The sequence below is a fragment of the Alosa alosa genome, chromosome 14 (assembly GCF_017589495.1).
Source record: "Alosa alosa isolate M-15738 ecotype Scorff River chromosome 14, AALO_Geno_1.1, whole genome shotgun sequence".
In the NCBI taxonomy this organism is placed as follows: Eukaryota; Metazoa; Chordata; class Actinopteri; order Clupeiformes; family Clupeidae; genus Alosa; species Alosa alosa.
In genome coordinates this window covers 11,851,503-11,864,694 of record NC_063202.1, presented here as the reverse complement: position 1 = coordinate 11,864,694, position 13,192 = coordinate 11,851,503, and the positions used below count along the sequence as shown (strand labels likewise).

Genomic DNA, 13,192 nt, shown 5'->3' with positions numbered 1-13,192 from the left:
CATCACTGACAGCCCCCCACCCACCAGTCAGCCAGGGAACCTGGGATCCTGTCTATCCTAACCCCCCAGGACAGCCCTGTGGAACTGCACTGTGACTCTTGCGAGCCTAACGTGTTGCTGCTTCATATCAAGCCTGATATACTTGAAATGACTGCATATCAATGTAAATATACAGTACACACAAGCACAAGTTTAAATTCATGTAAATGTTATCAATGTTATTTATCACTCTGCCACAATGCTGCTGCTACTACTACTCTATCAGAAGGTTACGCTAGGACTATGTAAATATACAACACAACTACCTCTATTTTATTTTATATATGTTCTATATTTCTATATTTTGATATATGTTCTATATTTCAGTCTCACACTTTAATGTCTGTATGTGGCATGTCTGTATATTTCTTATTTTTTAATGTCTATGGCTATGTCTAAAGTATGTCTATGTCTGCATGGGAAAGTAAGAAACTAAATTTCAATTCTTTGTATGACCAGTGCATGTAAAGAAATTGACATTAAAGCCGACTTAACTTGACTTGACTTGACTTGATAATGACCACCAGGCATGACAAAAAAGTCATTTTTCACTCCAAAAAACAACTTTATGGCAGCTGAAGTTTAAATATGTATATAACATATCAATATTATAATATCAAAAAACCTTTTTACAATAAGAATGTGTACATTTGCTATTGTCTGAGTGATATAGCATATATTCCCTGAACCAAAGTGTATATTTCACATGAAAGTCTTTCATGTTTGCATCCAGAGATACAAGCTGCTTGGGAAATGATAATTACTGTAGGTGTGATGAAGATGTTTTACAAAAAGTAATATGCCATCCAAACAAATATACATACAATCCCATTCACAGAACCAATACATGTGAAACATATTCACACAAGAAGACAAACCATAGGAGAATGCTGAAACCAAGTTCAAATTAGAAAGGCCTGTGCCCTGGTCAAAATATTAAAGATCATAGAATAAAGAATAAAGACAAAATCTGTTGCAAAAATTCAAACATTCTATCAAGCACAAACACATTCTATAACCTCTAACAGAATTGCATGGAAGGGAATTAATCTTTATAATTATATATAAATACATAAATCTAATTACAATCTCAAACAAACCATGCTATGGCACTATTAATGGTAGCTGGGACACATGCAAATCACTGTTTTTTTTTACATTCAGGATTTCCAAAACCTGTGCACGACTGACATATGTACTGGCATAAATAAAGGCTTTGTACTGGCATCAGTATGGATCTAACTGGATTGCCAGAGCACCAAAGACAGATGTACTGTCTTTTGAAAGGAATTACTGAAAAAATATCTCTTGATAAAAAAATATTTTTTGTGCCGCCTCGCTGCATTAAAAAAAGTATGACTGTGTTAACAAACGGATGGCTTCATTAACCACAGTGCTTGAAAACAGGTGTGTGACCTCACAGGTGAGGTCACATACAGTTGAGGTCACATACAGTTGAGGTCACACACAGGTGAGGTCACACACAGGTGTCTCATACACAGGTGACTATAGGGGACCTTCACATATCCAGCCATTCCAGCTGAGGTATGAGGAGCTACACACCTGAATGGCACCTGTTCAAGTGACAGTATGAAGAGACGCACCCAAGCATGGTATCGCAGACACCCACTGTAATGAGAAAACACACTCTCGCCAACCCATCTAGGCACCAGGCACCTCAGAGGACTTCAGGCAGCCCCAGCGGGGATCAAGCACAGGGACCGGGCAGTGCAGCATGCCAAGCCCAGGAGAAAACAGGAGGTCAGGGCTTCAACTTGGACCCCTGTCTGTTTAAAAACCGAAGGCAGGTCATGTCTGTTGTCGTCCCATGTGCATCTGTAGGAGATCATTATTATTGACCCTTTCAACAATAAAAACAAAAACAATGCTTGAACATTCTATTTGGTTCCCAATCTACTTCCTCTGCATTAAGGAATGTTAAAACGGAAGCCTTGTGGGGCCAACTCTGTACTGATAATGGAACTCTCTTGAAAGGGTCTATAGATCAGTGGTGTCTCCTTCATCCAACGCCCCATCAGTTAATTTAGTCTCATCTGTTCAGAGAAGATAAGAGAAATAAGCATGTCTGTGTTTTCAGTATATAGACTATATGTATGGGCTTTTTCCAAACAAGTGGAGCTGAATGTTCAGTCTATAGACTATATTTATGGGCCTTTGAAGTGGAGCTGAATGTTCAGTCTATAGACTATATTTATGGGCCTTTGAAGTGGAGCTGAATGTTCAGTCTATAGACTATATTTATGGGCCTTTGAAGTGGAGCTGAATGTTCAGTCTATAGACTATATTTATGGGCCTTTGAAGTGGAGATGAATGTTCAGTCTATAGACTATATTTATGGGCCTTTGAAGTGGAGATGAATGTTCAGTCTATAGACTATATTTATGGGCCTTTGAAGTGGAGCTGAATGGGAAAACACCAAAAGGCCGCTGCAGCTGCATTTCTGACAGGATCTGTGCTAAATGACAGAAAATAATTGCTTAAATTGATATGGAATGCAGACTCTATAACTTATAACTATCTTAATAACATAATGTTCCCACAGTGAAGAATCTAGTAGTCTTGCCATTACATTGCAGGTTATGTTTAACAGTTTTGATTTAGCTCACTGAAAGCATTTACTGTCACTTTAAAATAAAAAGGAAGTGGCTTTTAAAATTATTTGCATGAAATTATGCTTAGTTGTGTAAGTGTGCACACATGTGCCATATGTCTAAGCCAACATGTAAATGTGTGTGTGTGTGTGTGTTTGTGTGTGTGTGCTGGTACATACCCACAGAGACTAATGGCACAAGTGACTTAAGTCCAGCCTTATTTTGGAAAAGGTGGGCCGTCTCCTGGGGTCGTACTGCCAGCACTGTGACATCAGCGCGTACACCTCAGCTGGGCAGTTACTGGGTGCTGGCAACCGGAAGCCTGCAGGAGACAACACACAGGGCTGACACACTCATACACCCACACCCATATACACACCCACACCCACAGACATACTGTACACACCCATATACACACCCACACCCATATACACACCCACAGACATACTGTACACACCCACACACATCGACCACAGACACCACCTTAGCAGATGCAAAACATCACCTGCACTCACAAGAGCACCCAGGAGGTGTTTAAAGTGTTTTCAAGAGTAAAATAGTGTTTGGATGTATTCTCAAGCCTCTTGTCGTGCGTTTGGGTCCCAACCTACTCAGCAACCTGACAGAAACGACTCTGTTAACACTATGGAACAACTCTGTTAACACTATGAAACAACTCTGTTAACACTATGGAGTGACTCTGTTAACACTATGAAACGACTCTGTTAACACTCTTGAGTGACTCTGGCGCTAAATAAAACGTATTATTATTTTAACTGAGACAACCTGTGTCATGTGTCATGTGAAGACAAACTAGGAGGATTTATCATGACCTATGTGTGTGTGTTTGCTGAAAAAACATTGTTGCATAATGGCCGTAGTAACTAAAAGAGAATGTGTTCATAAAGACCAGGGCTTAAAGCAAATGTACAGTATATAACAGTATCTGCTTTCAAATCTAGATCCAGTCCACGGCTGACAGCTGTAAAGCTTTGTGATAATACCTTCATGGGAACTAACAGAGAGACTGTGTGAAATGTGATAGTGTTTCATTAAACGGAGCTGGCTGTTGCACAACAGCAGCCTTGGGGGAATGAGCCTCAGGGCGGTGTGCTTCAGACGTGGTACAGTCACAATGTTCACAATGTGCACACGCTAATCTACGGCCAAAGCTCACTCCAAAACTCTATTATTTTACAAGTTAAAACAAAATAATGATCCCAAGTCAACTCAAAAATATTTGTAATAAATTTAGTAAAGCACTGTGTTAATGCTACAATACTAGCATCACAATCCATAAGGATAGTATATTTTGTTTAGTTTTTATACACACCTTTTATACATCTGTGTTGATCTTATATAAATGATTGTGCTAAAAGGATAAGGCTATATTGTTTCTTCAACTAGATGTACCGCATAGCGGTACAAAATATGACCGCCGCTCAGTCCTGTACATCCGTTCCGCGAAAATAAATCACACTTCAATTTGTCTCCATATTTTACTCCATCCCCCACTCTTGAAACTTTTGTGTATGCTTGTTTGGCATGCCTGAGTGTGTGTGTGCGGCTGCACAGAAAGTAGCCTACTGGTGCTGAAAAGGTGAATAGATTGTAGAATAGCCAAAGAAGATGTAGCATTGTTATAAAACCTTTAAAATCTCTAAACAATCACAAGTAGGGCAGTTAATCACAGTTCATCCATTGCAACTGGATTGATGAAAGGTCACTTACACCTGTAGGCTACATTGTATTTGGGAAAAGCAAAAGGTATCAGCATAATGTTATTTATTTATTTATTTTTTGTGTATTTATAAACAAAAACATCTGTCAGTTCCATGCCGTTTTCAACAGCTATCAAAAACAAAGGTCATTTTTGGATGGATGGATTTTTTGTGAATGTTTCTTCTTCTACATAAGATTTTAGTCATCTTTAGTTCATGTAATACTTTATTGTCAATGCACAAATTAAGTAAAAGTAGTCTGAAACGTTATTGTTAATGCACAAATTAAGTAACAGTAGCCTAGTCTGAAACGAAATGCTGTTTTACATCTAACCAGTGGTGCAAATAACTGACATGTCCAAATGGGCCTTGATGAAATGCGCGCCGCTAGACTGTTCATACACATTTTAACGGGCCAAAGTTGAAGAGCTTTTGTCCGTTATTGTTCGTGCAAATATAGGCTGATTCATGTTCCCTTGCATTGTGTAACTGAGGTCCATGGCTAGTCTGGCTTTCATCAGACCAAGCTCAATATTTTAAGAAATCAAAAAATAAATAGCGGGCAGATCAGGCTGGGTTCACCCAGCCTAGTCCATAGGCACCCGATATTGTTTAATTTTCCGATTGAGATATACACGCTCTGGCTATTCTAAATGCAAAAATGCATCAGGGAGTTATGACAAAACGGTAACTAACAAACTAGATCCTAATAGAAAGCTGTTAGCTTCCCTAAGCTACAGGTAGGATTATAAGGTAGGCCTATTTACAACATAAATTGTCAATAGGCTATGCTGGCTGGCGACACAAATAAAATCTCCTTTGGAAACCAATGGCTTACGCCTTACAGTATCAAGCGGACTTAAACTGCCATATCGTGGCGAAAAATTGTAATAACATTCAAGCAGCTCCATGAGGGAGGAAAGCGCGAATGAAGTAGCCACTTCTAGATGGGACCCACTACACAGTAGCTTAAGGTGTGTTGCTAAAGCAGCCATAATGAAATGAAGGTGTCATTGTTTGGATACTTCACACACACGTGCTTTTTAATTTCACAAGACTACAACTACCAAGCTGTAATCAAAGCACATCGATTCCCCTCTCACACCATGCACGCACTTAAAACAAAATAAACAGGCGTCTCAGTCTCACGCATGTATAGGCAAAACTGTATCAGACCGGTGTAACGTTGGTAAATCTTCCATTGCACAGAATGATTTTGTAGCACGTGCAATAAATGACAGTCGAAAGATACAAACAGTGCTGCTATCAATTTGCTTGGTATAACCGCATTTATAGTTTTCTACAAATGCAATCAATCAAATGCCTCCATCACTCAACTAACGCTAACGGTAAAATTACCTAGGTCCTTATTGATATTACAAGATTAACGTACCTGCAGTAAAAACCAAGCATGTCCGATAAACATCCTCAGATTTATTTCGGCTTCAAGAAGAAATGGGAATTACACTTCATGTGAACATCGTCCTATCCTTATTAGATGTCCGCTGCGGTAAATTACAGTCCTTGTAGGAAGCGTCCATTGTTTTTTCCAACGCACTTTTAACTTCCAACAAAATTACGTCTCACTGCAACGATGCGCCATCTAGTGGACAAACGACTACTTATCGCCAATACTGAAAATGCAGCCATGATGATGATGAATATTTATTTTGGCTTTCTTTTAATCCTACTGAATTTGTAATTATGTATCGGCCGTTCTAATACTGATAGTATGTGGGTGCCTGTGTGTGTGCATGTGTATATGTGTGCACCGCCATTTACAGGCCAATGTACAGTCACTAAATGTACACATAACCTAATTTTTTAGACCCCCATGGATGAAATTCTACTTAAACTTGGCATACCCCAGAGAATGCCAGGTCAATCATACACATAAAATTTGGTGCAGTTCTGAACATCTTAACTGAAGATAGGGGCAATTAAAGCAGAATAATATTGCATTTTCATTTTTTACTGGGGGTGGGGGTGCAAATCACAAATGAGTGATTATGAGCCAGGTTGATGTGGGCCCTTGAGACCAACATACCATAAAAGATTCTTCATCCTCAGTGCCACGGTTCAGGTAGTTATTTAGGAAAAACTGTTTTTTTTTTTTTTGCGGTTCGGGGGGCCCAGCCCGGGGTGGGGATGGGGCTGGTGGTGGTCCCCGGGGACGAAATGAAAATTTTTCCGTAAAAGTCTAGTGGGGCTACATACCCACCAAATTTCATGTACCCCGGTGGTTCGGTGTCCCGGTATCAATGACCAAAAATTCAGGGAGTAGATGACGGGAAAAATTCTTGAATTATGTGCATGTGTGCGTGTACAAATTTATGTTTATGTGTGTGGGTGTGTGTGTGTGTGTGTATGTGCGTGCTTGTGTGTTTGCCTGCGTATGTGTGTTTGTGCATGCATGCGTACATATGTCTACTGTGTGAGTATGTGTCATACGTATGATTACTGTAAATGTATGTGTGTGCGTGTGTATCTGTTTATGCACATGTGTGCACATGGAATGGGTTAACATGACCCCTGGAGCCAAACATACGGAAAACATTGGTCATCCTAGGCCCTACAGTTCTCAAGATATTCACAGAGAACTGTGTCTGCCCTACCCTCCTTTCGGGGGGTCCAGTCCAGCGGGGGGGCTACAGATCAAAACGAAGAATGGCGGTTCCATGCTATCCATGTGGGGGTACATGCCCACCAAGTTTTGTGTACCCCGGTCTTTCAGTGTCCCGGGAATCCTTGTTGGTGTACGTCACTAAATGTACACATAAATTATTTTATTGTAAGGCCCCCCATGAACGAAAGTATACAAAACTTGGCATGCATTCGGAGGGTGTCATAATGATGCTATACTTTTAATTTCGTGCAGTTTTGACCTTGTCAGCCAGAGATATTGTGATGAAAACACCTAATTTTTTGCTTTTTAATTTTTAACTAGGTGGCGCTATACATGAAATAAGTGGTAATGGGATGGGTTGACATGCCCCCTTAAGACCAACATACATAAAAAAGGTGGACCTCCTAGGCCCTACGGTTATCGAGATATTCACAGAAAACTGTCTCCGGCCACCTACAGGCCAGTTGGTGTATAGTAACATAAATTAATTTATTGTGTGGCCCCCCATGAACGGAATTCCACAAAACTTGGCGTGCATACAGAGGGTGTCATAATGATCCTACAATTCCAATTTCGTGCAGTTTTGACTATGTTAGGTCACAGATACCTTCAATTACAACACCTCATTTTTACTTTTTTTGTGTTTAACTAGGTGGCGCTATACATGAAATGAGTGGTTATGGAATGGGTTGACATGGCCCCTTGAGATCAACATACAAAAAAAAATGGTCCTCCTAAACCCTACGGTTTTCAAAATATTCACAGAAAACTGTGTCTGCCCTACCCTCCTTTCGGGGGGTCCAGTCCAGCGGGGGGGCTACAGATCAAAACGAAAAACGATGGTTCCATGCTATCCATGTGGGGTTACATGCCCACCAAGTTTCGTGTACCCGGTCTTTCAGTGTCCCGGGAATCATTGACGGAAATTTGGGCGGAAAGAAAAAAAAAAAAAAAAAAAAAAAAAAAAAAAATCTGATGCGCGGCGGTCATAATAATGACATTACATGAGGTTACCTTAAAACATTCTCTGTCTTCAAATGTAAACAGGTTTTAATTTCCCATGGGTGCTGCTGTCTAACTGTTCAACTAAGACACTGTTATAAAACACATCATCCTTTTCCCAACAAGTATGCTACTGTATCTCAACACCCTTTATGAGGCTCTGCATAAGCTTAATTGGAGTTAATTATGACATCTGTTTTTTTTCATTCCTCCTTCTGAAAACACAACTGACTTGCCTGCCAATACAGACACCACAGACTGTAGTTCTATCTGAAAGACACATTATGATCAGCGGGGATCACCATTCTGACTCAGGACACTACATCATTAATCCATGGTCAGGGACCATTAGCAATGCCTTCAAAGACTACAAAATATATGGTGAGATTCTCTGACTAGACTACACTGTTTTACATGCCCTTCAGAGAGAGGCTCTGCTAAAGACCGGCTCTGCCTGACATTTTTGAAGAATGCTGCCCACATAACTACACATGCAGGCAGGGCTTTTCACCCTGATTAAACAGTGAGGAACCTGAAATTCCTGCAGGAGGGAAAGGCCTACCTCTCTCCACCTCATCGCGTGTTTGCTGGTTGGACATGTTGGTGTACGGGGTGATGCCCCGGCTGAACGTCTCCCATAGCAACACGCCGAAACTCCACATGTCGCTCTCGGAGGTGTAGCGCCCTGAAACAACCAGCAGAGGGGAGCAGTGAGACGGGGGAATTCTATGAGAGGGGAGGATGTGTGTGTGTGTGCATGCACGTGTTTGTGTGCTTGCCTGCTTGAATGCGTGTCTGTGTTTGAGTGTGTGTGTGTGCGTGGGTGTGTGTATGCACACATGTTTGAGTGTGTTTGTGTGCGTGGGTGTGTGTGTGCACACATGTCTGAGTGTGTGTGTGTGTGCGTGGGTGTGTGTGTGTGTGTGTGTGTGTGCGTTGGTGTGTGTGTGTGTGTGTGTGTGTGTGTGTGTGTGTGTGTGTGCGTTGGTGTGTGTGTGTGTGTGTGTGTGTGTGTGTGTGTATGCGTGTGTGTGTGTGCGTGGGTGTGTGTGTGCGTGGGTTTGTGTGTGCGCACACTTGTCTGAGTGTGTGTGGGTGTATTCCTTCGTCACAGCCAGGGCCTTGTCAGTCGGACCTCTGACTCACTCTGACGGAAATAAATTCAATCCCAGTTCCAATTTTCAGCGGCTCCTCTCTGGCATGACAACTGATTGTTTTTGCCGCCGGGAAAATTTCGATGGCGATGATAACGTGACAGGTGACTGACACGGAACCGAAAGACAAACACAACCCACCGTCTTCTGGTAAAAAAAGATAAATCAATAAAGCTGCCTCTCTGATAACAAGCCGTGTGATGAGGAAGGAACAGAGAGAGTGATGGAACGCAAAATACTTGAGCACACCAACACACGGCAACAACAACAGACAACACTTCAGAAGATACTCTAACAAAGGTGGTAACGAAAAGACAGACACAAAAGGAGTCAAAAAGGAAATCCGACTCAGACACAGATAAAGCAGAGCTCTGTCCTGAATTAAACTTGTGACCGAGTCAGTCAGTCAGGTGAAGTAAGATCACCACTTTCAGACGAGTCATTTAGGACAGAGTGGAGAGAAATGGAAAAGTGAATGAGCACTTGTATTTTTAACTTCAATGTGAAACAGCAATAGGTAACAGCATCTTCACGTGTATGTTCACTTATTTCAAATAAGGCCAACAATCTTGAAATAATCAGGTGATTACAACAATGCCATTGCCTACTTTTGCACATATAAGGGTTTTACCATAAATACCTTTTATACTAAACAGTGAACATGAGGATGTATTCAAGCTCAGAATCCCACAGAACAAATTACACTGTAGTTGCAGTATACCAGTGACACTAGTTCCCCACTAAAGCTAGCTGCTAATTTGTTGCTACTGATATTCTAGCAGCTAGTTCCATGACAGTAGTGTTTCTCTCACGGCCAGTATGTGAGGAGATGCGTCAGGTGTGGGTGAGGTGAGGAGGGACGCACCGTAGTTAAGGGCCTCGGGCGCCGTCCACTTGACTGGGATCTGCTTCATGCCCCCGGCGGCGGAGTAAACACCGTCCTCCTCCTCACGCGACATGCCGAAGTCACTGATCTTCACCACGCTCTGCTCCCCCACCAGGCAGTTACGTGCCGCCAGGTCACTGCACGAGGATATTGACAGAGGGAGGGAGGGAGGGAGGGAGAAAGAGAGGGAGAGACAGACAGAAAGAGAGAGAGAGGGGAAGATAAAGTCACTGATTTTGTCATGCTGCAGAACAAGGCATTCTTCTTGTTCATTCATGTGAGCACTTTTAAAATATCTTTTCTCAATGTTATCACCTACACATCAGTACATCCCTCTCTTGTCTTTATGAGTTTCTCTCTATCTTTCCATCTCTGTTTCTATACTTCTGCTGTTCTCTCTTGGATACTTGTCTTCCTCTCTCACCGGTGGATGCACTTCTTGCTGGCCAGGTACTCCATGCCGGCCGCCACATTCTCTGCCATGCGGAGGAGCATGTGAGATCTCAGGTGATGTCCCTCGGAGCGCAGGAAGGACAGGAAGTCTCCTCCTGTGGGTTTAACATGCCAACAAACACATGCACACACACACGCGCACACACACACGCACACGTGCACACACACACACACACACACGTGCACACGTACGTGCACACACACAAAGACAACACACACAAAAACATCACATCACATCACAGATACAACGGCAGATATGTCACTCATAAAGGTAATCATACACATACATATATGCATGCACACACTCATATATTGGGGTAATGATTGGTTGCCACTGTGTACAAGATTGTATGTGTTGTATATCATCTTCATGGACAGAGATTTCTCTGCATAGGCCTCGTATATGTTTATGTACAGTATGTTCTTCACCAACGCGTGGGTGTGAGTGTGTGGGTGTGTGAGTGGGTGTGTGTAAGTGTGTGTGTAAGTGTGTGTGTGAGTGGGTGTATGTGTGGGTGTGTGAGTGTGTGTGGATGTGTGAGTGTGTGTGTGTGTGAGTGTGTGTGAGTGGGTGTGTGAGTGGGTGTAGGTGTGTGAGTGAGTGTGGGTGTGTGTGTAGGTGTGTGAGTGAGTGTGGGTGTGTGTGTGGGTGTGGGTGTGGGTCTGTGTGTGTGTGTGTGTGTGTGTGTGTGTGTGGGTGCAGGTGTGTGTGTGGGTGAGTGTGTGTGTGAGTGTGTGTGTGTGTGTATGGGGAGCGCTCACCCTGCACCAGTTCCATGATGATGTAGATGGGCTGCTTCTGTGTGCACACACCAATCAGCTTCACGATGTTGGGGTGGTCATACTGCTTCAAAATCCTACCAATCATTTACAACACAATAGATGTAGTTACTGGTCATAATGCTTCAAAATCCTACCAACCATTTACATATGGAGCTAAATTTGTCTCAATAATATTTGTATATGCGCAGAGGGGGATCCACAAATATTTCTTGATTTGCATGTGTGTTTTGATATCTACAAATAAAAAAAACATATTTGTAACTCGTATATTGATTTTTACAAATATAGATGTGCATTTGTAAATAAAATGCCATTTGTAAATCCAAAAATTTCATTTGTGAAATGTGATTCTGCATTTATGAAAAAATATGATTTTTTTATTTGTAGATATCAAAACACACATGCAAATCAAGAAATATTTGTGGATCCCCCTCTGCGCAAATATTATTGAGACAAATTTAGCTCCATATTTACAACACAATGGATGTAGTCACTGGTCATACTGCTTCAAAATCCTACCACTCATTTACAACACAATAGATGTAGTCACTGGTCATACTGCTTCAAAATCCTACCAATCATTTACAACACAATAGATGTAGTCACTGGTCATACTGCTTCAAAATCCTACCAATCATTTACAACACAATAGATGTAGTCACTGGTCATACTGCTTCAAAATCCTACCAATCATTTACAACACAATAGATGTAGTCACTGGTCATACTGCTTCAAAATCCTACCAATCATTTACAACACAATAGATGTAGTAACTGGTCATACTGCTTTAAAATCCTACCAATCATTTACAACACAAGTTAGACATGATGGATGCTTTTCGATTGTATTGTTGATTGTAGGACTAGGTGTCATGTAGAATAGATACAGTCACTGTACAGCCAAAATACTTTATGCTGTCAAGGCCAAGAAATAAGCCGATATACTTTCTCTGTGCCCAGTCTGCATAATGAAACACAGGGCTTGCCTTTAATGTGCTACCCTGCATAATGAAACACAGGGCTTGCCTTTAATGTGCTACCCTGCTGAGCTCAAACTCCTATCCTCCACCTCAGCAGGTCAATATGAACCAGTTTGGACCCACCTGAATGAGAAAAATCTGAATCTGAATAATACTCAACCTACACTGCTTATTCTAGTCCCTCATTCCACTACCATCTTGTACTTATAATTGTACTTCTGTCCATGATTAAACAGGAAGAGATGGGAGGAGTGGCGTCTGTCCAGTGCTATTAGTTAATAAAACTGCACATTAAAGATGCTACTTTGAGCAAGACTGTTTAAAATACTTTCAGCCAATGGCTTTTCATTCATACAACCTGAAAAAAGTCTTTCAGTCTCTGCTGGTCTACCAACTACAATGCCAAGGCAGTTTGGCTGTCTTAACCAATTAGTAATCTTCAGGATGAATTGTGTGGTGTGTGTGTGTGTGTGTGTGTGTGTGTGTGTGTGTGTGTGTGTGTGTGTGTGTATTCACCTGGCCTCCATTAGAAACTTGTTCTTCAGATCTGGTGCCAAGTTTTCCCTGCAGGACTTAACAGCCACCGGAGTGTTATCAGAGCGTAAACGACCACTAAACACCTCACCAAAGTTCCCCTGTAAAACACACACACACACACACACACACACACACACACACACACACAAATGCACAACTTCTCTACAAACAGGCTTGACTGTGACTGTCAAGGTTGCAAGAAACTTGATGTCAAGGTTGCAAGAAACTTGATGTCATGTCTGTCTAAGATTAGCTGGGCAAATGACTAAAGGCCCAACAAAAAAGATAACAGAAGTGCATACTTCATACACACCTAAATGATCAGAAGTTCATACTTCATAAACACCTACATGATCAGAAGTGCATACTTCATACACACCTAAATGATCAGAAGTTCATA

General features: G+C 41.6%; 1 protein-coding gene across 3 annotated transcripts in view; it reads right to left on the bottom strand.

The window, feature by feature from the left end:
* Positions 1-599: 599 nt before the first annotated feature.
* The window catches only part of fes (FES proto-oncogene, tyrosine kinase), a 42,127-nt gene continuing 29,534 nt past the window's right edge, over positions 600-13,192 (bottom strand). For 2 of the 3 annotated variants that reach the window (XM_048263579.1, XM_048263582.1), the window contains exons 15-21: positions 12,772-12,890; positions 11,256-11,350; positions 10,465-10,588; positions 10,020-10,177; positions 8,563-8,685; positions 2,831-2,973; positions 600-1,875 (exon numbers count right to left, since the gene is read on the bottom strand). In XM_048263579.1, coding sequence (XP_048119536.1) covers positions 2,840-2,973; positions 8,563-8,685; positions 10,020-10,177; positions 10,465-10,588; positions 11,256-11,350; positions 12,772-12,890 — 753 coding nt within the window. In that variant the 3' untranslated portion in view covers positions 600-1,875; positions 2,831-2,839. Of the gene's footprint in view, positions 1,876-1,975; positions 2,094-2,830; positions 2,974-8,562; positions 8,686-10,019; positions 10,178-10,464; positions 10,589-11,255; positions 11,351-12,771; positions 12,891-13,192 lie in introns of those variants that run through there. The other variant, XM_048263580.1, reaches the window with a different exon arrangement.